Source organism: Microplitis demolitor, chromosome 4 (assembly GCF_026212275.2).
Source record: "Microplitis demolitor isolate Queensland-Clemson2020A chromosome 4, iyMicDemo2.1a, whole genome shotgun sequence".
Lineage (NCBI taxonomy): Eukaryota > Metazoa > Arthropoda > Insecta > Hymenoptera > Braconidae > Microplitis > Microplitis demolitor.
Window position 1 is genome coordinate 20,866,438 of NC_068548.1, and position 27,380 is coordinate 20,893,817.

The 27,380-nt window shown below is 27.1% G+C and overlaps 1 protein-coding gene and 1 long non-coding RNA gene across 2 annotated transcripts; one reads left to right on the forward strand and one right to left on the reverse strand.

Annotated features, from left to right (window-relative positions):
* Positions 1-431: 431 nt before the first annotated feature.
* LOC103580989 (uncharacterized) lies at positions 432-3,931 on the reverse strand. The gene is made up of 5 exons (XM_008562947.3): positions 3,712-3,931; positions 2,421-2,614; positions 2,058-2,338; positions 1,782-1,924; positions 432-1,696 (listed from the first exon to the last, which is right to left on the reverse strand). Exons 1-5 carry the CDS (start codon positions 3,808-3,810, stop codon positions 1,535-1,537), a joined length of 879 nt encoding a protein of 292 aa, XP_008561169.1. The 5' UTR covers positions 3,811-3,931; the 3' UTR covers positions 432-1,534.
* A 5,513-nt stretch (positions 3,932-9,444) lies between these two features.
* On the forward strand, positions 9,445-10,636 carry LOC103580988 (uncharacterized). The gene is made up of 3 exons (XR_549627.2): positions 9,445-9,546; positions 10,238-10,368; positions 10,451-10,636. It is a non-coding gene; the product is annotated as an uncharacterized LOC103580988 (long non-coding RNA).
* Positions 10,637-27,380: the final 16,744 nt, after the last annotated feature.

Below are 27,380 nucleotides of genomic sequence, written 5' to 3' on the forward strand. Positions count from 1 at the left end.
TATAGGAATCCAGCATAAATAAATCCCGACATAGACTCTCACATGGGTTCCTATGGAAATCCACGTCATGCCAAATCTATACGGGAATCATATGGATTCCCATGTATATTTTCACCTCGATGTTATGTAAAAGCTACGCCGTGCAAAAATGGGAATCCAGAAACCCATGGTTTCATACATAAATTCATACTTTCTTATATGGATTCCTATGGGTTCCCATGCAATCCCATATTGATTTTTTTAATGGGGTTAAGTAGTTTTATAAAAATTTTTTTTTAAAGAATATAATTTTTGTTATTTGAAAATTTGAATCGTTATTTGAAATTCACTTGACGAATCAAGATATAATGGTAAAATTTTATGAAAGTTGGACCATAAGAACAAATACAGGAGTTAAATTAAATGAAATCAAGCTAAAAAACAAAGTAAAGTAAAATATAAAATGTATATTTGAGTAATAAAAATAAAATAAATAAAATTATCATGAAACTGTTTGAATACCTCAAAAAACTTTTCGAGTATCAACTTTGACTTAACTGAAAATTTACGTAACCATTGTTCCATTTGTAAATATGACTCTTGAGTGGAGTGCAATTTCTTTTAAAATTTACTTTCAAAGTACATACACAAATACCCTATTCCTATTTTATTGCTATCATTATTATTGTTATTATCAGATATTATACTTTTGTTACATAATTATACTTTATATAATTGCATATATGTAACATGTATTGACGCATGTGCATTTATAATTCATTCATATGAATTTTATAGTACACAAAAGTCAAGGGTTTTGCTCAGCATCAAAGACTTTAAATTCAAGAGCTTTTATATCAGCATATTTTACTTGACTTAAATTTTATTTTTTTTCGAATTTCATTCATAATTAAAATTTAATTTTTCTCATTTATGTCATATAACATTAGTAAAATAAACTTTTTCAGATGTTTGTCTATTTGCTATTTTTTCACAGAAAATTTTTCATGAAATTGTAATTGAAATGTGAGAAAAACGTTTTCTCCGAGCAATTAAGTGTCAGAAAATTGAAATTATTCGTTCACTTAAAAACGTATAAGATGACTCACTTGTTGAAAAGAAAATATATTTCTATGAGCGTTATTGAAAAAAGAGAAATTAGTTGAAGGCAATCTGGTAAAATGTTCATAAAAATTCAGTATGAAAAGTGAGTGTGGTCTTGAGAATTTTTTATTTATTTTTTTCGCTTGCGCTTTTTAAGAGCATTAACTTTGACTGCGATTTAACCACGAAGGGAGTTTAGATTTCAGTGTTTACACTTGCACATGTACTTTACGCCTTTGATCCTCAGTCACACGAATAGATACGATGACGCTCTACTCTCTGCTCTTTACTTGATAAATTTTCATATTCATTGACGGAAAAATCCCGGAAAAAATAAATAATCATATCAAGATTTTTTTTTTTCATACTTATAGTGGATTTATTTTACAGATTAATGTATAATTTAAATAAATAAATATTTATTTTCGTTTACAATTTCTTATATGTATAATTATAGTCCATGTGACGATTTAATTTTTCCTACCCAGCCGGATATATCATCAGTGTTCAAATAAGCTGAATGTTGACCTTCTCGGTCAATCAAAATACCTTTTAGTAAATGTTTTTTATCGTTTTCCAAAGACCGACATATGTACGGATTCCCTAGATTTCCCTAATTTCAATAAAAATGAAAATAACATCAATAGTTTATTTTAAAAAATTTAACAGAATAAAAGTAGTGATGAATTTTTACTCACTCCGCAAAATGAATCAGATGAAGTATAAGCACAAAAAGTTTTATCGAATGACAAATCTTTTTTATTTTTTATGAAACAATTTTCAAAGCCATTTTCAGAAGTTTCATAAATATGTGGTGAAAATTGATCTAATTCAAGTACATCTGCAAATTTAAAGTGTAAATTTTAGTATTATGAAATTGTTATTTATATTGGAGCACTGTAGAAAATTAGGTGTAAATTTGGAGCGATTATGGATTTTATTTAAATCCGAATTTTTTACAGTGTGGATTTTACCTTCATCATTAATTTCTTCGTCTGAATCAATTATAGCACAATTATTGAGATCAGCATTAGTTTTGTTTGCCAATTCAAAAAGCGAATTGACATTTAATGGTTGTGACAAAATTACAGCCGCTAGATTATTTAATTTTTTTCTAGGAAAACGTGGATTGTTTTGTGGATAGTTTATTATTTCTGAAACATCTTGAGCATTGTAGAGAGTATTGTCATTAATTTGATTTTCATTTCTGTTCCAGTTATAGGCACGCACTTTTACAAAATTCACAGAATGGCTTCTACGATAATAATTAATTTTTTTTTTTTTAATGATAATTAAATATTAAATAACAAAAAATTTATTTTGTTTTCTAAACTTACTGTGGTACACAATTTGAAAGCGTAAGAACTATTTTGGGATGAATAAGAAAACCAAAACACGTGAATTTGTAATATTCGAATACTTCATCGCAATTATCTGTCATGCATGGTGAAGTAATCGTTACCAATCCCGTCAAATCTATATTTTCATATTTTGGTATTGCCATCGCAAACATTGACATTGACTTAGGTGTCTGGATTTAGTAACAAATAAGAAAAATTTAATAATTAACATAAAAAATAGTAAGCTTTGAAATTCATGACAGTGTAGAAATTTGAATTAAAAATTTCAGAATTTTGAAAATTCGAAAATTGAGGCAATAATGTATGATCCGAACTTGACGTGAGCAAAATTTAAAGACATTAAATTAACTTAATGTGATAATGTGATAATGTCATACTCAATTACAGATAGAAAAGGTAGAAAAGATACAAAAAAAATTCTGTGAATATGTATCATATTACATGTACATTTCTGGATCCGATATGGTTATGGACGATGTATACAGCCAATTCAAAGTCGATAGACTTCTAAGTCGTCGACAAGTTGCCGATTTAATATTTTTCTATAAATCCATCAACGGGTATGTTAAATCACCGGACATACGCGAACAATTTCAAATTATCCATCCAAGGTCAGGTTTAAGACAACATAGATTGTTGAACGTTATTATTGAAGGGAAAGTTCAAATCGCTAAAGTTCAAATTTACCGAAGTTCAAATTTACAAAAATTCAAATTGTCAAGTTTAAAGTGTAAAAGTTCTTTAGGTATAGAACCGCATCCGTAAATTCAAATCGTCAAAGTTCAAATCGCTAAAGTTCAAATTTACAAAAATTCAAATTGTCAAGTTTAAAGTGTAAAAGTTCAAATTTTCGAAGTTCTTTAGGTATAGAACCGCCAGGATACTAACTTCTTGTCGAATTCAATGTCTGCTTTTATAACAAAGATCAAAAATACAATACTAAACTACTAATACATTTACAATATCACCAATTTCGAATTTATTCTATTTTATTTTACTATTAGTCTTATAATCATTGTTTATGTTTATATTAATATCAAATATCACTTATAATATATTATTGTTACTGTTAATGTATACTGCCGATTGGCGTTCTTTTGCAATAAATAAATAAATTAGGAATTACCAACTGATTTTTCATAAAAGTTGAAAAAATTTTTGAGCATTCTTATAATTTGATAAATGGTTTTACTTTTTAATCATAAAATTCTACGCTGTCTCAGATTTGGAAGCAATTCAACAAAATTGAAAAAAAATTTATACTTACGCAACTTCTTTTTCTAACAACAGATCCAATTCTGAAACATTGGACTTCAAAAATTGTCACTGATGCAAAAATTAAAAAAATTAAGTGTTTAATCGACATTTTGTATTATCGAATGGATAAATTCAAAAAAAAGAATCACGTTTAGTGGTTAAAAGTACGTAAAAATATAAAATAGTTGACGTTCTTGGCGTTTTGATGATCAACTAATTATCTAAGCTGGTAGGATTCGGTTTATAAAGGCATTTGATCGCAATGGTAGACGTCAAAATCATTAAGCGATAATACGACATTATAAGCAAGTATAATTATCTTTTATACTTCGAGGAAGAAAAGTTTTATTACGTCAATGAACTATTCCACTAAAATCACTTAATACTGATATAAATTTAAATTTATACACTATAGGTAATTAATATATATTAAATTACCTTACACACATGTAAAAATAAAATGAATTGCTAGTAAATACAGATTCCCATATTGTCCGAACACAGGAAACGACATTTAATATTAAAAAATAATAAAATAAAGTGCAGATAAAATAAATAGATTTATAGATTAAAAAAAAAAATACAGTTTGATAAAATATGGGCGCAATGTAAAGAAGAGTCGATTAAAAGCTTCATGAAGAAGGGACAATATTTGTGGAGCTAACACTGTTGTAGTGCATTCGATACCACAAAAAAAAAAAAAAACGTTTCAATGAATTGAAAAGACCATTTGATTTTTCAGAAAATTAATATTTTTTCTTTTATTTCTTTTGTCACACAGCTTGTCGGCGATAATCGTCGAACAATTAATCTCCTATCGTCTGTATGTATGTACAAGTATTTTAGTATTCATAAAATGAATAGAAATTCATCGGATACGTTTTTTTTCGGCCTCTATGCATTCGATAAAATTTAAATAACTTCGAAATTAATGCTTTTTTCCGAATTCGGATATCATTTGACAGCCAAAATCAAAGTAAAATTTCTGTAAACTTTGAAATACTTTTTACGAAATTTAACTATAGCTATTTCACAAAAGGTTTTGAAAAAAAAAAAATTTCAAAAATTAATTTTCACAGAATTGAAAAAAAATCTTTGACAATTAATATAATCATAGGATGATAAAATAACTTTTTTATGGAAAAAGTTGGTAATTGTATCACTAATTAATCAAATAATTATGATAACGTATTATTTAATAGTTTGGATAATTTACTATGGGGCTAAAAGTTTAAATTTAAATATATTTGAAGTTTAATGTCGTATTTTAAATTTATAGATAATTTATTTTATCTGCTTCATAAAATTTTCATTGATTTTTTATAATTTATGGATTTATATTTTTACTAATTTACTGATTAATTAAATTTTTTATTTAAAAAAAATTAATTATGCAGATAATCTTTTCATTATAACGATAAAAAGTTTCGTAATTTTCTGAAATTTATTTTTGGAAAACAATAGAAAATTATAAAGCAGGGCACAACGGAATTGTCCGAAAAATTTTGTAACACTGGGTAAAATTTTTCATATTATCGCCAAATGTAGGGGCTGTCAAAAAAAAAACTAAGATTCTTAAAAATTTAATTTTTATAAATTTGGTTCCTGTAAAAAAAAATCATAAAATCTTTGAACGAATAAAATAAATGTCTGTTAAATTTCATGACTTTATTGAAATAAAATTGTCAAAATTAACTTGATAACTACATAAAATTTCTGACATTTGTTCCATTTTTCGCCGGTCAAACTTTTTGATAGAATTATTTTATAGTTAAATTAACGAAAGACTGCAATTAAAGTTAATGTTTAGTATAATTGAACCCAAATGAAGTTAAAAAAAAATTCTTTAGATCGTAGAAAAAAAATAAAACTAATACTTATCAAAAATAAAACGTTTTAAATCCTATTTGATGAAATAATGATGACTTTTCCTCATTATAAATTCTGATAAATGAATTAAAAACGATTTTAATCCCTATTCTGAATATAGTAATGTCTCTAATAACTTTAATGATTTACACAGACGTAAATAGATGTTCGTATTGTGGAAATTTTAAGTTAAATTACATATTTCACATGTCATGCATTTTAATTTCATTCATAGTTTGTTTTACATTTACATTTAAAGAGACGGCGCCAAAAAATTTTTTCACTTAACTAGTAAAACATTAACACATTGTATGTAATCCCCAATACTTGTGTAAGTTAATCATAATTTCACTTAACAATTTTTTAACTTAATTTTTTATTTTTAAATATTATTCATATTTAAATACTAATTCAATAAGTACATATATAAAAATTAAATAAATATTATTTATGATATTAAATTGCTGCAGTTGACAGGTACATAATTCATTGGTTAAAAAATGTCAGGAAAATTTATTAAATTTTTTTCAATGGATTAACGATAATCATTACGTTTAAAATTGAATGTGAATATGACATACTGCCTCGTATTTTATATTTTGAAAATTTAAATAATTTCGACTAATTATTTTATTATTTTTTTTCATAATTAAAGTTTTTGTTTTTGGACAATTGTGAATTGGGATATTTTTCAAAAAAATAATTTATAAAAGAAAAGATCGATCCTAATAATTACAGACACATTATAAAACTAGTGATTAAATATCATTAAGTTCAAAAAAATCTACCGTTAATTTTAGTTGGGTCTAGCAAAACAATTTTAGGCGAAAGTGAGGTCCAGCCCGAGGACTGCCATCACGCGAAGTCTGAAACCGTGTTTTAACATAAGCTACTCATTATATTTATCACAATTACCTGTATTTAAATTTAGAGTTTTATTTGAGTGTATGCAGCTAATTAGAATGAGGCAATTAAAGCTAATAGCGTATGTGAAAATTCAATTGTCAACTTGATTAGTTAGAACGACGCATTATTATTCTGAGGTTTACAATAAACATTTACGATTCCAATGAGGCTGAAATGGAGTCAGAAACTAATGCAGTTATATGAGGACAAGGTTTTTTTGCATTACTCAGATATTGATAATTTTCAACCCGATAATTGGCGTCGGTTTGAAATTTAATTGTTTCGATTGGCTAAACAAACATTGAAACTCATGATTTCAATACCATGATATAAAAAATTTATTTTTAAATTTAATTGATTCTAAGCTTTTATTTTATACCTAACATGTAATTTTATTATGAAAAAATTTTTTTTTATTTAATAAATCCTAAACAGAAAAAAAATTCGCAACAGGAATCAAGATTTTTGATAATTTTGACAAAATTATTTTATTTCTACTCAAAATTTATAAGAATTGATTTAATTTTTCAGAAAATATTAAACTTTTATCGTAAATGAGATATCTAAGTGTTCGAATACGGAACACTAATCACTACTCGGGAATATTACTCTAATGACTGTAATCATTAATTATTAATAAAAAAAAAATTTAATCACTACCTGACGTATATTGGATTGATACCGAAAAGTAATTTCATCATTACTTATTTTTGGGTGCAACTTGAGTACAATTGAACTGATATAGCTCTCACTATTAAATTTTAAACAACGTCAATAGAGCACAGAAAAAAAATATTAGTAAATATTACTGAGATTCTCGTCAACAGCGCGTAGACCGAACCTCAGTAAATATTACTGAGTAGAACGTAAGAAATTAATAACAGATGCATTTTTTTGACGTTTCTTACAGTTTTTCAAGATTTAAGTAGTAATTTTAAATCCCCAAGTATATTTAAACTATTAACTGTTAATTATAGCAGTTTAAACATTAAAATTATAATTCTACTGATTGAAACGACGTTAATTATTAACATAACATAAATAATTAGAAGTTGAACTACAATTATTGTCAATTACTTTTTTCCATAAGTCATTAGTAGATTTAAATTAATGAATATTTTTTTTTAATGATAACATTCCACTGAATTTTATTAATAAAATAAAAAAAGTTATTATTAGAAACGGAGTTTTTAAATAAAGAATACTACGATTGAATATGACGTCTCAATTACATGACTCGAAAAATTTTTAGCTGTATAAAATCTATTGATTAAATAAAAATTTTATGGTTCAGTGATTAAAACATCAATTTATTTTTATTTAATAGTGTGGCCAAAATGAAAGCTGCTGCAGGGGCCTAATTTGTACTAATCATTAGATGGATAGATCAACATGTGAACCGATTAATAATTAAAAATTTTAACGACAAATACTTAGATATTTTATTTTTAAAAAAAATGATGTTTCTTTCGATTCGTAACAGAGTACTCTTCATAAAAAAGTATTTAAAAAAATAGTTTTTCACTGTAAAATCAAGTGTGTAGTCAAAATTAACACACTTGCCAAATAACATTGAAACGCCGTAAGCAATCTATAGATATTTAATACACCATGAAACGTGTTTTAAATGACTACAAAAAGCTATTCGCTCTGAGTGAAGCCATGGTAGGGGAAATCAAATTGACTGAAGCGTTTGCAGTGGTTACTTTCGGAGTTATGGGAGGCTATGATTACTGAAATTGTAAGCAAGCACACGTGAAAGTATTTATTTTGTTATCATTTAATTATTTATTTTTCATTTTGATTTTTTCCTCAATATCATATTTTGACTTTGATATGAATTTCAAACAACTTAACCTAAATGCTTACTGCATTCTTTTTTATTTTTTATCATTATACTTACTTATTGTTGATTCGTTTAGCTAAAAAATAAAACTGCAATTATTATAAAACTGTCACATATTTTTTATAACTTTTTTTTTTACTATTATTTATAATATTTATTTATTTTTATGTTTCTTGCTATTGACATACGTATAAAAACATACTCTGACAGCCTCCCGTAGTTCATATTTTGTCTGGCGCTGCAGTCACACTCATAGCGAATAGTTACTTATGGCCGTAAACATAGAACACTTAATAAGTGTTAAAACAATACGTTTGTAACACACTTAGTTTTAGAGTGTTGTCATAATTAAAACACTGACTTTTAAATAAATGCACTGTGGAAAATTCCCATTAAATTTTACTATGGGTCAATTGTAACCCCGGACCATAAGAAAACTGGTACAAAATTTACAATTGTCCCATAGTAAACGGTATGCGCAGACGACACGATTGGGACCTATGCGCATACGTTTACTATGGGACACTTGTAAATTTTGTACCAGTTTTCTTATGGTCCGGGGTTACAATGCACCCATAGTAAAATTTAATGGGAATTTTCCACAGTGTATATTTGAGCCATTGTTAATTAAACTTTTATTTTTACTTATCTAATTGTTCCTGCATCGTTACCTTTTAAATTTTTATGTACAAATCGACGTTCTAATTAGCAAATTGTCGAACTTAATATTTTTTAGCAGGCGATTCTGTGCAATTTTCAGATGGTAATAGTGAGAAAAAATATTATTTAAGTAATCTACACAAATAAATTATACATATACTAGATATGGAATTAATTGTTAGTTAAAAAAAAATTTTTTTATCTAACTAGAACTATCTAATTAGTACATCAAAATACTCTAATAAACAAATGTATTTAGGCTCGTTCATGTAAAAGTAAATAAACTTATTGTTATTTACTTTGACACACATTATTTATTTTTTTTTATTTAGGAAATCATTAAATTTTTTTATCATTAAAACGAAAGAGAATTAATTGTAAGAAATAGGTAGTTTTTAAGTAGAACGAGTATGACTAAATATCACGTGGGTCAACCATGTAACTAAGTTTTGGGAAATCCCGTCGAAATTTGTTGCTGTATAAATACAGCGATGTAAATATAATAATTATTATTGTACTATAGACAATACCAGATATCGGACGGACAAAGTTACTAATATTGTCGTAAGTGTCACTTTTATTTATTATAAAAAAAAAAAAAATTATTAATAATAAATACGAAATTTCATGAAATCCGAGATTTACATATATTTAAATGTATCTATATTTTATTTATATAATTTACCGTCAAAGATAATAAATCTCTTGTTTACATAAATTTCGAATTGAAAAACTGACTCTAATAACCTATAAAAAAAAATTGTTAAAAAAAGATTAAAAAATTGTTGAGTACTCTAAACATTTCAAACGATTTTCAAACTTCTAACAATACACGGAAAATATCAATTGATTTAATACTACAAGTTAACATTTTTCAGTGCAAACTACGTTCAGAAAAAATTAATTTTGAACTATTTCTGAACGTTTTTAGTTTTAGTATATCTTAATAATACAAGAATATTTATTGATTTTTCTCTTGAATTTTCAAAAGTTTAAAAAATTTAAAAAAAAAGTTTGTCGTTGTGTCACGTTTTGAAGTTTAGAATAGTCAACACTTTTTTAACCTATTATTAATACTTTTTTTTTACACGAGAACTCCGACTTCACTTTTCTCTATCTGAATATTGTTTTTAAAACTTAAATTATAAAAATGTCAGATGTAGTTATTGTGAAGTTAGTGACTCAATTTTTACCGTAAAAAAAAAAAAAAAAATCAATTTAATTAATTTATAAATAATTTTGGGAAAAATTTCAGATATTAAATCAATAAAAATGTCAGTAAAACTTTTAATTTTCTTTATCATTGGATTGGCCATGATTGTAAATATTCAATGTTACCATCCCATGGGTCGTTCATCTGATTCTTGTAGAGATTTAAATCAAGGAGTATGTATATAATTTTTATTTTTTCGTCCAATAAAAAATCATTTAGTCAAATTATTAAACTATTAATTTTTGCCCATTATAGTGCAACCATGTTCACCGTTGCTGCAGCGGTTACACTTGTTCTTACTATAGTTGGTATGCTGGAAACATATGCCAAGAATTATAGAAGATAAATGGCAATTCTATTAATTATTTTCGTTTAAAGATTTTTACTACTAATGAAAATTGTCAAATATTTTTCCAAAATAAAAAATATATAAAAAACTAATTACGATGCATATTGTCTCTATTACCGTCGTCTAAATAATCTTATTTGTTTTCAAATAAATTTTTAGCCTCTGATACAAATTTCATATGATATTAATAATAATAATAATTAATAGACCTTGACCCTGTATAATATCAAGTGGCCGATTTGTGTGCCTCTAACAGTGACGTGCGTTTGATTTAGTCGAGACATGCACAGCAACTATGGTCAATTAATTATTCCGTTACTATACAGTCTAAATATTAAATTGATGACTGATACAAATTACGAACAATATACTTATTAAAAGCTATGAATAACATTATTGTTTGAATATAAATATATAATTTAATAATTTATTTTATTTACATATTAATAATAATAATATTATAAGTATGTACAATAGATCTGCGTTAATTGTGGAATTTTTTTTAAATAATAATAACCCACCAATTTAATCAGTGATATCTCTAAGTAGCTGAGAGATCCGTTTTAATAGGGTGTAAAATTAAATAACAAATGTAACTCTTGTTATAGAGTTTAAGAATAAACGTATCGAAAAAAAAAATACAAATTAATGAAGAAAAACATTTCTCATAAGTACACGGAGAAAAAATTATAGTAACTGTTCCTAGTACGTTTATGAAATATCCCATACCGTTATGGTAATGATTACTTGGGATTATGGGATATAGACCCATACTTTCTGGGAAAGTTTCTATAAATATGGGAACAATTCCTATCATTATGGTAACAGTTCCCATATCGCATGTGAAAAAATCATGGTAATGATTACCATACTCATAGGAATAGTTCCCATAAGCAAATAGGAACCAATCCTATAACCACATTGTAACGATTTCTATAATATTATAGTAACCATTCCCATAATATTATGGTAACGATTACCATAATATTATAGTAACCATTACCATAATTCCATAGAAACTATTCCGATAACATATGGGAATGATACCCATAATTATAGGAATGATTACCATAATATGTATGGGTGCCGTTCCTATAATAAACATTTCAAAAAAACCGGTTACCATGCAGTATGGGAACCATTCCCATAATATATTGTAACTGTTACCATAATTTTCTCTCCGTGTAACTAGTACCAGAAATTTCAAATTACTCAAAATAAAAATACGAAAATCAAAAAAATCTTAAATATTTATGGCTACTCCATTTTTCGCAACATTTTCTCTATAAAATTTAAAATTACAAATTCTATTGAAAAATGAAACCACAACCGAACCTCTATAGTACAAAATAGGAAATAAACGCATTGTAAAATTACGTTTATTTGCAGCCTAAATTTCAGGTTTAAATTGAGACTAAACTTTGAGACCCGGGTAATTTTCCTCTTTTGAAAAATTTCAGTCTAACTAAAAATTTTCGACCTCTTATCTAAGAATTTAATTTCAATGTCGATTAATTTTGATTTTGGAATCCGAGAATTTTATAAGACCACCGCAAAAAATGAAGACTGAGTTTGATATATATAAATAATATATATAATATTTATTGTTATTATATTAAAATTAAATAGCACAGGTAGTAACGGTAATTATAACGATTAAAATTAATTTTATATACTGTTGTGTTTAATTATAGCAAAATCAATTATTCTATTAGTATATAAACGATAAGTCACGCAATACATGTTATACCACGTAATAACAAGGAGTAAATACGAAAATTGCTTAAGGCGTCTCGACTATACTTGTGAAGCGGTTAAATAAAACTTACCTCTCTCAGCATAATAAAAAGAAAAAAAGAATAATAAAAAAAAAAACCTCAGTACAATTCTTACTTACTTTCACGCTACTAAACAAACAAAGTGGCAAGCTAAACAAGTGTTGAAAGAGTAAAATAAAAAAAGAGCTATACAAATTCAAGAAAAAACGGAATAATGTAAGAATTTAAGAGAAAAATATAATAAATATTAAATACAAGCGATGACAATTATTCGCACTGAGTTTAACAATGTGTTAATTTTTTTTTCTCACCCTTTTTTTTATTGTTTGTATTTAGCATGCAAAAAGTGTTGAATTATACCGACAATTAAATATCAACCAGTGTAGTGAAGATAAAACGATAAAAGTATAGAATGAGAGTAGAAAAGTGCAAATAAGCTAATTTTTAATTTAAACTTTTGTTAAATTGTTATTATAAACATACAACTGTTCAAAAATTTGCTGTCGTGGTATTCAAATAGTATAATAATATAAAAGTAACGATCATATTTTTTTTTCTAATGCAAAATTTTTTTAATTACTGTAAGTTTACGTAAAAAATAAATTACCGTTGATAATTTAATAATATTCGATTGTAATAAGTAAATGTACCGAAAATATGAACAATTGATTAATAATTTAATTACTAATTATGAAGTAATATTGTTAATAACGAAATTATATAAATAATTAATGTATTGGTGTGCTAATAGACAATAAATTAATTAGTAATTTAATTTATTTCCTATTTTATAATTATTATGTTGTAGTTATATAAACATATCGTATGATATTAATACATATGAGCAGTAAAATACATGCCGATAATATTTATACGCGTAATTTAAAAATTGCTATAATAAATAAAATAAATTTAGTAAAAATAATTTATCATTGTCAATTAAAAATTTAATAAAATATTTAAGTAATTAGTAATAAAAATATTTTTTAAAAATTCAGCGTGTAGAGAATATAAATAAGTGATTTATATTATTATTTAATAAAAGATATATATTATTTATGAAATATGATTAAAATATGAAAAAAACGAAAAAACAATAAATGTACCCTATTATTCCTAGTTCTGCGATGATGATTGGTAGCAGGTAGTTTCCTTTTAAGTCCAATCCCTAGCAAAAAATATAATCGTCAGTGAATATATTTAAAAAAAAAAAAAATTTTTAATAATTAAATATTAAATTTTTTTACACTGTAAAAAGAGCAGTGTTAAAAATCGACTCAATTTGACACCACGTGGTGTTAAAATGAAATAACACCGGTATAGGCGGTGTAATTTTGTGGAGTTAAGATATCTGTGTTATATCGGTGTAAAAAAACCATTTCAATTACCCATAATTTAGTTAATTAATAAAAATATTGTTTATCTGTAGACACAGTTAGAAATTTTGTGTTAAATTCAACACAAATCGTGTGTTGCAAACGGTCTACACAAATTTTTGTGTTAATTCAACACATTGCGTTTGTGTTGATCTTTAACACAAATTTTATGTTAAATAAAATTGAACACATAAAATCTGTTCTTTTAACAGAAAATTTGTGTACATTTAACGGAACATTTGTGTAAATTTAACACATTTTTCGTGTTAAAATCGACTAATAAACATAAGCACACAACCTAATCAACTCAAGTATACTGATCTACCCTTGGTAGAACTTATGTCAATTTAGCGAACAATTGAACCGGTTCAAAAAGATATCAAAGTTATCGAAATTTAATTGTAAAATGTATATATTTAATTGTAAATAAATTATAATCCAAATTTCCCTGCAAACAATTCTGCTAAAATCCTTTGCTTGGTTATAGAAATAAATAATTGCGCGGGAACGTTTAGTCAAACAACACAAATTTTGTGTGAATTTTCGAATAACACAAGAAATGTCTTACATTCTATATTTTCTAATGATTTAACATAAAAAATCTGTTAAAGTAAAATAACACAAACGGGTTGTGTTGAATTAACAGATTTCTGTGTTAAAAATCAACACAACAAATTTAACTAAATAATTTTTTAACCCAAATACACAAAACTTCTAACTGTGTAGTGATCGAATAAGTAAAAATATTCACACAGTAAAATATTTTCACACCGGGGAATTTTTTCAACACCGGTAAAGAATATTTACATCTTCAGCGGTGTTAATTTAACACCTGCACCACCTGCTTACTCCGGTTTTTTTTAAATTTCAAATATATTTAAATAATTTATAAAATTTCTCTAAAGATTAAAATTTATCAATCCTTACACAATGACATAAGCGAGAGTGCCCTTGGGCAGTTATGATAAGTTGAAAGAAGAAAAAAAACGAAAAAGAAAAAGAATGAAAAAAAATGGTCTGAGGATCAAACGAGAGATCAAAGGTGTCGAGCATTCTCGCTCAATGGGCAGGTAGAAGCCAACTCGACACAGATGATAAAGATATGAAATGGGGTGTGGTGAGTTCTTAAGGTGGGTGAGAGAAGATTGGGGAGTTATTCTTGAGCACTTTTACCCAGCACGCGGTTTAAATCATGAAGGTTGCGCGGTACTACCCACCTATTTTTCTATCCTCTTTATACATAATATATATCCAGTAATATAATACAATATTCGGTTCCCTTACTCTTTCTATTCTCTGTTGCTAGTGCAGCACCTTGGCACACTCAAAAACCGCCGTTGGCTACTGACATATAATGGGTCCGACAATCAGGCCAGGAGATCTAGGTCGTCGATTTTAATCGAGTTCTCGTGGCTTTGTATATACATATATATGTATATGTAACACATATATATATAATGTAGCCTATACTACTGACTATTCTCATCACACTTGACTCGCTGTGTTCGCGTGCGCAACAACACATGCTGATTCTCGACATCAATTCATTCTCGATGTCTATTTAATCGTAAATAAATTTTATTGATATATATTAAAAATATAATATCTTAAAAAAATATATACAACTCATAAATTATTTAATATAATTCAGATAATAACCCAGTAAAATTTAATACAATTAATCAAATATTTAAAAAATTAATTTTTATTTTAATTTATAAAACATCAATATATTAATTTAATTAATTAATTTAAAAAATATATTTTTAAATTTAAAAATATATTTTAATAAATTAAAATAGTCGTATATATAAAATATATGTGTTTGTTTTTCCAACTTATAATTTTTAATTTAGAAATTAAAAAGTAAAGAATGAATAAGTATAAAAGATACGACAGCCATTTTGTATACAAGCCGAAATCTAACTTGGTGATCCAGGTCAGGAGGTCCTTGACGACTTGAGAAGGTTAAAGAGCAAAAACTGCTGATTTTTCTAATCACAGAGGCTTTTTGTTTAATATATAAAAAAAAAAAAAGAGAGAGAGAGAGACGACAAAAAAAGGAGAAAAAATAAAGCAAGTAATATTCGAGTGTACGCATTGGAGATAAAAAAAGTAAATAAAAAAAAACATTAGGTGAGAGGGGAGAAAACAAGCGGTGTTTTAAAAAATATATACAGTGAAAGGCAGTGGAGGTAAAGCAGGAGAAAGAGGAGGTGGGTCTCGTATAGAGTGTACTAGAGGGCGAGGATAGTGGCGAACACAATATGGGTCAGTTATCGATTGTACTCTCTTTCTCTTTCTCTTTTTTCTCCTCTCTCTCTCTTTGGATGGCCGAGTCTGTAACAGCAACCATACAAACCCTCTACCCCCTCTGCTCGTTGATATCTTGTTATCTTAAAGATATACATTGGCAGAATCACACGGCCCCCTATCAATATCGTCAATCCAACATCCGTAACTGTTAACCAGATGTGTTTACTACCCGGTATTCGCGGTACTTTGTTGTTGCTCCAGTTTGCCACTTCCTCTTTTGTTGTTAGGCTAAAATACTCACTGCAAATGTGAGTGTACTTTAGTACATGTTTTAGTCTATTTATCTGCATCTACATATATGTATAATACGTACATTTAGATGTAGATGTGATATATTTATCTGGATGTATGGGTAGTTTGTAGAGTGTGTGTATGTGTGTTTATTGTACATGAGGTGGTGAGAATTAACTGAACGCCTAGAGCAGTGCAATGACAAGACTTTAAAATGAACTCTATTGAACCCTGTCATTTATATTCTCCCTTTGAACATTTTATCTATACTTGTATTCAAGGAAATTCTATTGGGTTATATAAATAGACGATACTATTTAATGAATTGCCTTTTTGAATAAAGTAATTAAAACTCAAAAACTCTGTTTTTTTTAGTCAAAATATAAATATATTCTTATAATTAAGTAAACTCTATTTTACTTAAAAACTGTTTTTTTTCATATTCATTTATTTATTAATTATCATCCCAACCGTTTGGACCATTAAACTTTAGACAAATAATTATAAAAAGTTGAATAAAAAAGCGCGTGGATGAATTTATTTGAATTACAAATTTTAATAATTTTATTTTTTTTTTAAATTTGTCTATTGGCTTTTAAATAAAATAGGGAAGGGAGAGGCAAAACGGGTACTTAAGGAAATACCAAGTTATTCGAGGACTCAAATACACTGAATCTTATTTTTTTAAATGATATTCAAAGTAAATAGAAAAAATTTTGAGATGTTGAAAAAAAAAAATTTTCATTTTTGCGGGAAATGGTACCCCCTAAAAAAGGTAAAAAAAATTTCTGGATTTTAAATGAATTCGATTAAGTTAAACTTCTTTTCAAGTAATTTACATTTAAAAAATGATATTTTACATGATTATTGGATACAAAAGACGAAAAACGAATTTTTAAAAGTCATTAATATTTTTCAACTGACAATTAATTTTTGAAAAAATGTAGCAAAAAAAAATTCGAAATAACGCTCAATTATATTTACAAAAGTGATTTCGGAATGTTTAAAAACCATTTAAGATATAAAACTTTTTTTTTTTACAAAATTTTGGGGACACCCTGTTTTGCCTCCCCTACCCCCTTCCCTGTATTATTCTATTGAATGTTTATCTTATTTTATTTTATTGAAAATTGATTATATTGCGATTTTAAAATGTCAACGATATCTTTAAAACAATCACGCAAGCACATAGACAATAAAATAATATAATTCTCAGACGAAATATGAGACAATCTGATGACTTGTATTATACGATTTTTAACATTTGTCAGCGAATTTTATTTATCGTTTAAACCAGCAGTTTTATGTCATCTGCATTTCACAACTTTAAACTGTGTCAAAATACTTTTTTATAAAAAAATTTATACATCATTATTATTGTTATTATATTATATTATATTATATAACTCGAAAAAGGGTAATATTGAATTTTTATGATACGTCCAGATAAGCAGGTAGCCCGAGGCACTTTCCCGAGAAAATTGACTTCCTCATTTTTGGCGAGAAAGGTAAAATAAAATAGAATATATATCTACACTTATTTCATAAATTCTACCCTATTACTGTTATTATTATTATTATTATTGTTATTATGACAATCCCGAATTCACCCTCGTTTATTCCACGAAATCAACTGGCTTTGTTTTATCCATCACCATTGTGACATTTAAAGATTAGACGAATCGTCACTGATGAACCATTATTAACTACTTGATAAATTGTTACAAACAATGCACTTTGATGAATATGTAAATATAAGTGCATACTATTTTTTATTATTGACTTTAAAAAATGAAAAAAAAAGCTGGAAATCGGTTGACCCTGTGGGCTAGCCCACAACTTTCCGAGAAGTTAAAAAAACATAGACAGTGACATCTGCCCGACATCGATTACTGGAAAATAAATTTTTCCTAGGACTTTTTAGGGTTTATTTTACTGAAAGACATCATAATGAACATAAAACGTTAGTATTGTGCTGGGTTATTCTCAACAGGAGTAAAGTTACAGGGCATTCTTCATAGGAAGACATGGACAGTCTCATCTTCACCCATCTTCATATGGATCTGGACTTGAAAATAAAATTTTTTTCAGAATATTTTTGAGTTTCTCCCACTGGAAGACATCATGATGAACAAAAAACGTTGATATTGTGATGAGTTATTCCCAACGAAAAAAAAAACTACGGGTTACTTTCCCACAAAGTACATGGGTAGTTTCATCCTAATTTATCTTCATTTATCCTCATATGGGTCTGAATTTAGAAAATAATTTTCCTCAGGACTTTTTTTGATTTCTCCAAGTAGAGAACATCATAATAAACAAAAAACGTTGATATTGTGATGGATTATTCCCAACAGGAACAAAGTTGCGGGCTACTCTTCATAGGAAGACATGGAGAGCTTTATCTCCACCCATCTACACTAATCCTTATATGGATCTGAACTCAAAGAATAAATTATTTCAAGAACTTTTTATGGTTTTTCCTACTAGAGGACATCATAATGAACAAAAAACGTTTATATTGTGATGGGTTATTCCCAACAGGAGCAAAGTTACGGGCTACTCTTCATAAAATCTCATCTCCACCCATGTCCACCCATCTCCACCAACGCTCGTATGGGTCTCAACTTGAAAAATAAATTATTCCTAGGACTTTTTATGGTTTTTCCTACTAGAGAACATCACAATGAACGAAAAACGTTAATACAGTGATGGGTTCTTCCCAACAGAAACAAAGTTACGGGCCACTCTTGATAAAACGCCATAGACAGTGTCATCTTCATTTATCTTCATTTATCCTCATTCATCCTCGTATGAGTCTAAACCCAAAAAATACCTTTTCCTCAGGATTTATTATGGTTTTTTCTACTAGAGGACATCATAACAAACAAAAAACTTCAGTATTCTGTGGAGCTATTTCCAACGAAAAAAGGGCGCCATCTTGAAAATAAACAGAATAGTTTCCTAGGACCTCAAAACGCCGAGATCTGTTGAAAAATCGGTTTTCAAAAATCGGACCGAAATTAATAACTTCCTTTTTTTTTAAATTTTAAATTTTTTTAGCGGGAAATTAAAAAATACCTAATTTTAAAAAAAATAATATATACTGTTATAAAATTTATTAAATGAGCAGAAAATTTTTTACGTTAATGGAAGATTACTCAAAGAGTTAACAACAAAAGTAGCAAAAGCTTTTTATATATTTTTTATACAAAGTCACAAGCTCTCGTTTGTATTGTTCGAAAATAAGACAAGAGTCAAGGCAAGTTTTTCATATATTTTTTTTTTTTTTTTTAAGTTATTGTTGAACGTTTTGTTACACATCTTTTCTTTGGTTTAGTTTTTTTTTATTTGCTATTTTTCAATATGAGCACACACGTCGTTTGTCACTATCCTGCACTCTGGGCAACTTTTCTGGTCTTATGACCTTCGACGTTTGTTAAATTTTCTACTTTCAGTATTGAAAGCTTTTAAGTTAAAAAGCTCAAAAAAATCAGCATAAAAAAATTTAAAACGTCAATTTCACAGGCATAAAATAAATTAATTTTTATTTTTAGTTTTAACTACAGGCGATTAAATGACAGCGGGAGTTTTTCTTATTTTGATTTGTTACTTTTTCGACGTAATGCCGCTAGGGACTGGTTAGAATTTATCGGTAGGCATTTTTAAATATTTATATATAAAAGTAACTGAATAAAATATAAGAAGAAAAATGAAAGAGAGAAATGAAGAAAGAAACAAGGGAAAAGAGGGTACAATACAAAAGAGCCGATATCGTATCCGAGAAAACACTCTTTCGTGTCAAACATCTCAAGTTCTTTTTTATCTTGAAATACGACAAAAGACAAGATTCTTTTACTTTATATATATACACATATATATTTTTTTTTATTTTTGTTTCGTGAGTATGCTTTTTCTCAATTTTCCTTTTTCTTTTTCTGTTTAAGATAGAAAATTCGAAAGAAACGAATAACTCAAACTATTCCTTCAAGGTAAATCGATACTAAGTCTTAGTTTTGATATTTTTCATATCAATGGTTTTAATCTAAATGAAAAAATTCAGATGCATTATCAAAAGAACATAAATTTATAAAGTACTTTTAAGACTTTCTTATCATAAATAATCAGCCTTTTATTTTTTTTAGAACGTTTGTAAAAAATATTTCCGTTCAATTGATTACACAATTGATGAAAAAAATGAATATGAGAAATTAGAAATTAAAAAAAAAAAAGAAATAAATAAATAAATTGCAAAATTTGAGATATGGTAAATGAAAAATAATTACTGAGAGGTCAAATTACAAAAAAAAATATTTTTGGTTCAATGTAATAAATTTGCAACATTGGTATTTAAAAATTATTTTTTTTTAAATTTTCACAAAAAGAAAAAAAATTTTTATATGTTAAAGTGTAGTCTAATCAATTTTGCTTAAAATTGTATTTCCAACCCCAATAAAAAACTTTTTTATTTTTGAAAAAAAAAAAAAAAAAAAATTTCAGCGCAATAAATTTCACACTTTTTCCCAGCCCTTTTGTAATTACATTTATTTTTACAAGTAAAATAAGAACTTCAATAAATCAAATAAAATATTCAATTGATAAATCTAAAAAAAAAAATTGAAGTTTTATTGAAACAAATAATAAAATTCATCATTCTATATTTAACTATTTACAAAACCGTGAGATTTATCATTATGAGTTATTAATAAATCCCATAAAATGAATATTTATTCATCAGGTAGATGATAATAACGACAAAATAAATGAGCAGTTATTTAGGTAATTATAGTGATTGAAATAAAATAGCAGAATGTGGGCTGTTTAATTGAAAACATGTAAACATCGTGGGCGTGGAATAATGAAAGCGGCAATAATAAAATAGGAAGCTATTAATATTGGAAAATTTATACCGGGAAATCCTGTTTTAGGATGGGGTTATAATCGAGAGCCTCTAACGATACTAACGACCGTATCTTAAATACCTCTATATAAATCTTAAATGTACATAGACTATGTTTATATACAGTTGTCAAGTCTATATACACTGCTAAGTAACTATACTCAAGTCTTCCTTAGCCTTTAACGTCATATAATCAATTTCATCACGACAAGCTAGCCTTACGCTATCTCATCCCTGTAATTGTAATTGCGTTAATGTATATGATCGTTACTATCGCGTTAGGTGTCATATTAGAGTGGTGTGAGTTGTTGATTAAATTTGCTTTGCTTCCTCTTGGTCATTTGCTTAATAATTTATTTATATATACATTTATATACAAATATCCATTTTTTTTTTTACAGTCAAATAAAAAAAATGAATATGTATATTTACGCACCGCTTATTAAATTAAATGTGGGCATTTTTACTTTGGTAATTAATAAGGCTTAAATAAAAAATTTATTTATTTAATATTTTGAAATAATTGTTGACAGAGTTGAAAAACTATTCAACCGATAATTTTAATTAACCCTTAGAATTTATTCAAGTTGATTAATCTAATTTTCGTTGTGAAAATCATGTAAGCGCGAAATTTGTTTACTCTTATAATCATCCCGAAAATAGTAAGAAACTATTCCTCAGAAATTGATGTCGAGTTATTTGAGAAAGAAAAAGAGGTTGAAAAGCGGATTGAGATTAATAACTTATAATTTCTTTAAAATTTTAAATTTTCAAAGTCCACTTTTCATAGAAAGTTTGAATTATAAATTTATTCAACGATTAAATTTGGTGATAAAACTGTAAAGTAGTGAAATTAACTTTTTACGTTTATATATTTCGAAATTGATATAAAAATAAAAATTATGTGTCAAAGTATTATATAAAAAAAAAATCTAATACCTGATCAATCTTATATTTATTAATAAATTTAATAAGAAGTTATATAACAAAGAAAAAATGATGATAATAATAATTAAAGGCCGTCCATTGATATAAAGAGGAATAAAATCTAAAACTTAGTTAAGATAAAAAATCTCAAAAGATTTATCAGTACAATTGAATGGATGAAATGGATATTATTAGACAGAATATCTTTTTATCCTTATATACCAAAGAACAAGAAAAGCTACGAATGAAACTCGAGAGTTAGACACTTGAACTTATTTATTTTTTATATTTTATTTTATTAGATCTATTGGTTTCGCCCACTGTCACTGTGCACACTCACTATCCGAGAACGAGAAAAGAAAAATGTCTGACCAAACACCGAGTTTTCTACTGGCAAGACCAATTTCATAATGTTTTTTTTTTTTTTGCTTACATATTTTTTTATTTTTATTTTTTATTGTAGATAAAATATTATTTTGCTCAACATGTTGGCACATTTATTTAAAAAAAAAAGTTTGAAAGAAAGATAAGAAATGCACTTGCGTAATTTTGTCGGAAGCCAACAAATCCATATGTAGAAATGTATACACATGTACAGCCGACGGAGCGATAAATATGATTCCAGAGAGAATGAATGATACGATTTCACAGTGTACACAAGAAAAATAAAAATGGAAGTAAATAATAAAAAAAAAAAAAGGAAAAACAAACAAGAAAGATAGACTATTATATGATATGGTTCTCTTTGCACCGTATCTAGACTGATGCACACAAACTTGGCGGAAGTTTGCAGCGGTTGGCGAGCAAACCAAACCAGACATATCCTCTACCCGTTGCTGCTTGAATAGTGAAGTTCCTCTTCTATCTATCTATATAATATAATATAATATATATATAGAACATTATCTCCCGTCTACTCGAAAAGCTCTTATATTTTTTGCTCACGTATTATATACTCAAAATCTTGTTATTCTATTTAAATTCAATAAAATTATCATAACCTCAGATAATTTTAAATTTTATCAGTTTAAAAAAATCAATAAATAATTTATTAATTGAAAAAAAAAAAAAGAGCAAAATACGCGCGAAATTATTTAAATTTAAAAACACCAAATATTTTTACTCATAGGAGATTAAAATTTTATAAAGAATTTCTGTTAGACGACCCATTTTACCCCGTACCAAAAATTAACCGGTTATTAATATGAAATAATTATTTAATATTTTTTGCGCTCTATTTTACCCACTCTTTTTCTATTTAAATATTTCTGTCGTTAAAAATTTTTGAATATTTAAAAAAAATAATTTTACGTTCTTCCAAGTAATGAAAGTAATCAATAGTATTCTACTAATGTTCTGAAGAAAAAAAAAAAGTAATAAAGTTTTGTTGGGTAAAAAAAAATTTGATGTTGATAACGACACTGATTACGGTAGTCGATGAAGTCCAGTGGGTCGAGGGCCGGATGTTAATTTACAGAGAGCCTGGGGCTGTTTTGTGTGGTGTTACAAAAAAAAAGGTAGCCCATAGACAGACGGTAGTAGAAAAGAAATGAGGTGATTTGAAAGGGTCAAGGAGAAGGGATTAGTCGTCTAAGAGGAATATCAAAGAGACGAGATGGTGGAAACGTTCCCCAAGAAAAAGCCTGTTGGTAAATGTAGGTGTAGTGTAGATTGTCGTATTATATATGTAGCAAAGTGAAGTAAGTAGTGTAATAGTCTTGAATAAGGTCGATTCTATCCCTTCCCCTTGACTTAATCTTCGCGTATCACCTATGGAAATTCTTCTAACGATCAAATTTGATACTAAACAATTTTACAAGTCACATAATTAAATTCCATTTTCCTCTCAACCCTCCATCTTGTCTAAATTAAATTAAAATTAATATAATAAGGGTTCAAAGAAACGCGGTAAATTTTTAAAAATATTTAATAAAAATGATAATCGTGATGAAGATATAAATATAAAGATTTTAATCAACGATAAGGGAAAATAACTTTTTTTATTTCTATAAAACTAATATTAACTTTTGTACATCTTAGATAACATCTGGCTGGTTTTTAAGACGCTATAAAAGATCGATCTTTAAAATCCCAGACTAAAGAGGGCGCTAGTGAGAGCTTGTGCAGACGCGTATGGAATATATAGTGTCAGAATTTGAGAGACTCTGTCCTATATATATATATATATATATATATATATATATATATATATATATATATATATATATATATATATATATATATATATATATAATACATTGACATTTGAAAATTTATGTATAAGAAATCGACAAAGAAAAAAATAGTATCAGGGTTTATAATATAAGGAAGAACATTAGAATATAAAGAGATGAGGGTTAAAAGGAGGGTGAAGATGAGGCTGAGGATGAAAAAAAAGGAGCTGGAAAAAAAAAAGTAAAGAACCACAACGACCAATACTGTCATACATACATAGATTTATAATGATATATGTATGTGTGTGAGGGTAAAATAAGGATGAGTAAGATATGAGGTTATATGTGTGCACCTTGAAATTTGTGCCAAGAGCCTGAGTAAGAGTAAGATATAAGGTTAAATCGATATACGGATAAAGGTTTTCGTCGATGCCTCGCCTCATATATGTCTACTCTACTAGATTCTTCTTCACTTGACTCGCGCTACGCTCCGCCGTTTCTTCAATCTCGCCTGACAATTTTATTACTCGTATCAAGCTTAAATTATTTTATTTATCACATCCCGGGCAGTATATTACTGTGGGCTGAATAATATATAAATTAATATATTTATATCTCTGTTTACTTTGAGCCTCTTTTTTACCCGACAGTCACTGAGAGCTACTTGGGAGCACATACTTTTTTAGATTTTCAAAAGATAAGAAATCGATTGGTAATGACATTGACATTTATCGAGATACCTGCTTTATAAACTGGGTAAAAGTCTACTAAATTTTGATAAAATACTTTTTTTTTATAAATGTATTAATTTATAATTCTATGTTATGATTAAATAAATAAATTAATTATTGAGGATAATTTAAATGAAAAAAATATTTTTAAAAATTCTGATTGGCAGAACGTAAAACCTGTTAGAAAATTACAAGGGAGAGTTTTAAAACTGATAAACAGATTTATGATTATAAATATTTTTTTTAAGAGACACGTCCTTAATGAATCGCGATCACGGAAGATAAAAAATTATATAAAATGATTAATATTTGAAATGAGATATCTGCTATTTTTTTTTTTTTTTTTTTTTTTTAAGATTTAATGTTGGACAAACACGAAAACATTTGGATGATATTTCAACGTGAATATGTATAAACTTCTATAACAGAATTTATTTTTGCGTGAGATGGAAAAAAAGTTGTGATAGATAGACAGAGTAGAATGAGGATTGAAAGTTCTGTTCCATCACTTTGTCAATGCCCGATAAGAGATATATTTATATATATACATGTATAAATATATAGTATATATGTATGTATGTATCCTGTAGACTGAAGAATAAAAGCAACATAACAATGAGAGATACATATAGTTGATGGTGAGTTTACGTTTCATTTACGACACTTGGCATCAGGAATTATTTTGTGATGGCTATGACCGTCGAATCGAGTAACCACGAGCATCTACAAGAAATACGTGTACATAAACTTTATTCTAAAAGCTCTACAATCACTCTCGCTATCTTTTATGTTGTAACTTTTTTTGTGCTACTGCTGTCGGTAAATTTTTATTTTGTTATTTTTTTGTTTGTTTAAACTGTTGTCGGGCTGAAAGCCAAATTGGCAAAGTGGCTATGGACTCATCTAGCGCAATTCGCCAGGGATGATAAAAACTTTTTTTTTTTTGCTTCTCTTGCGTCATCTTATCAAGAGGGAGTTTTTTTTACAAGTGTTTATTAACGAGCTACAGTGATCATAAACAAAGAACGCGCACTTGGAGTTGAATTCTATGTCTAATTGCAAGCCGAGTGGTCTTCAAAATAGTCAAGAGATACACTTATGTATCAGGAAAAATTTTTTTCTCTTAAGTATTTACATGAAAAATAAAAAAATTATTTTTAAACTGAAAAATTAATTTTTTAACTCATCATACATATTTTTTACTTATTTAAAATTTATTGACTATTGATTCATAAGTAAACTAAAATTTCAATTATGTAATTTTATAAAATATTTATATTTGATATTACTGGATGATTTTTTTTTTTTAATTAAAAGTAGAATTTTCTACAATATAAACCATTAATAGTAGATTCTTGATTCACTAAAAAAAAAAAAACGAAAATAAATGGTATGTTTCCAGACAATTACTTGTCAGATGAGATAGTTTTTTGTTCATCATACAATCGAACTAGCTTGACTATGAGTGAGATAAAGAAAAAAAAAAATAAAAAAATAGTCGAAAAAAAAAGTAAAAAGTCAAGCCCTGAGGTCGAAAGAACAATCGCAATTCAAGAATCATCTTGTTTGATTGATTTTCCGAGACGAAAAAAATCGAAACGAGTCCGCGGGCGATTTCGCGAGGCCGCTCTGTTCAGAAGGGTTAAAAGCCACCAGCGGTAGGAGAGTGTTGGTAACAGGAGAGGGAAGTATATATACATATATATATATATATATATATATATATATATATATATATATATTTATATGTGTGTGAGTGTGTGAGAAAGAGAGGGAGAGAGAGAAAATAGGGACAGAGAACTCAGATTGTTGAGGATAAAAGCACCAAGAACCACTATAAAGGAACGAGAGCGTTTACAACCCCTCAGGGCCACATATGCGGCGGCGCATGACCCTCAATGTATCACGCGTATGTATCAACAACGGGTGCTTCATTTCTGCAATCCTTCGCTCTCTAGATATATCACAATACAGCCTCATTTCCGGTAAACTATACAATACACTAAACTCAAAAATAGATCACCGATGGTTCCACGAAATTACTGTTTTTATTTTTTACTTTTTTTCTACCGTTTTCTTTTTTTTTTTTTTTTTTTTTTTTAACGAACTCGAAACATAACAACATAAAAAACTAACAATAACAATTTAGATATCAACAGACCTATTAAGTTTACTTCAATTTTATATTTTTAGTGTACTCATAAATTTTCGTTTGAAATAAAAATGAAAACTAATAGTTAATAAAATTCAACAGAAAAAAACGTTTAAAAGAATAATCAAATTTTTTACTATTGTTAACTGTAAACAGATTTGTTTTTTATTAAATTAAAAATAAATAAAATAGTCGTAGAATTATAATTATTATTTATTATAGAGAAAGAGTCAAGTAAAATGTAGAAGGAG

Coding starts and splice junctions, on each gene's coding strand:
- LOC103580989 (XM_008562947.3), bottom strand. CDS start 3,810: ATGTCGATTAAACACTTAATTTTTTTAATTTTTGCATCAGTGACAATT. Junction 2,615..3,711: donor TTGTTAGAAAAAGAAGTTGC/GTAAGTATAAAT, acceptor TACTAAATCCAG/ACACCTAAGTCAATGTCAAT. Junction 1,697..1,781: donor CATCTGATTCATTTTGCGGA/GTGAGTAAAAAT, acceptor TATTGAAATTAG/GGAAATCTAGGGAATCCGTA.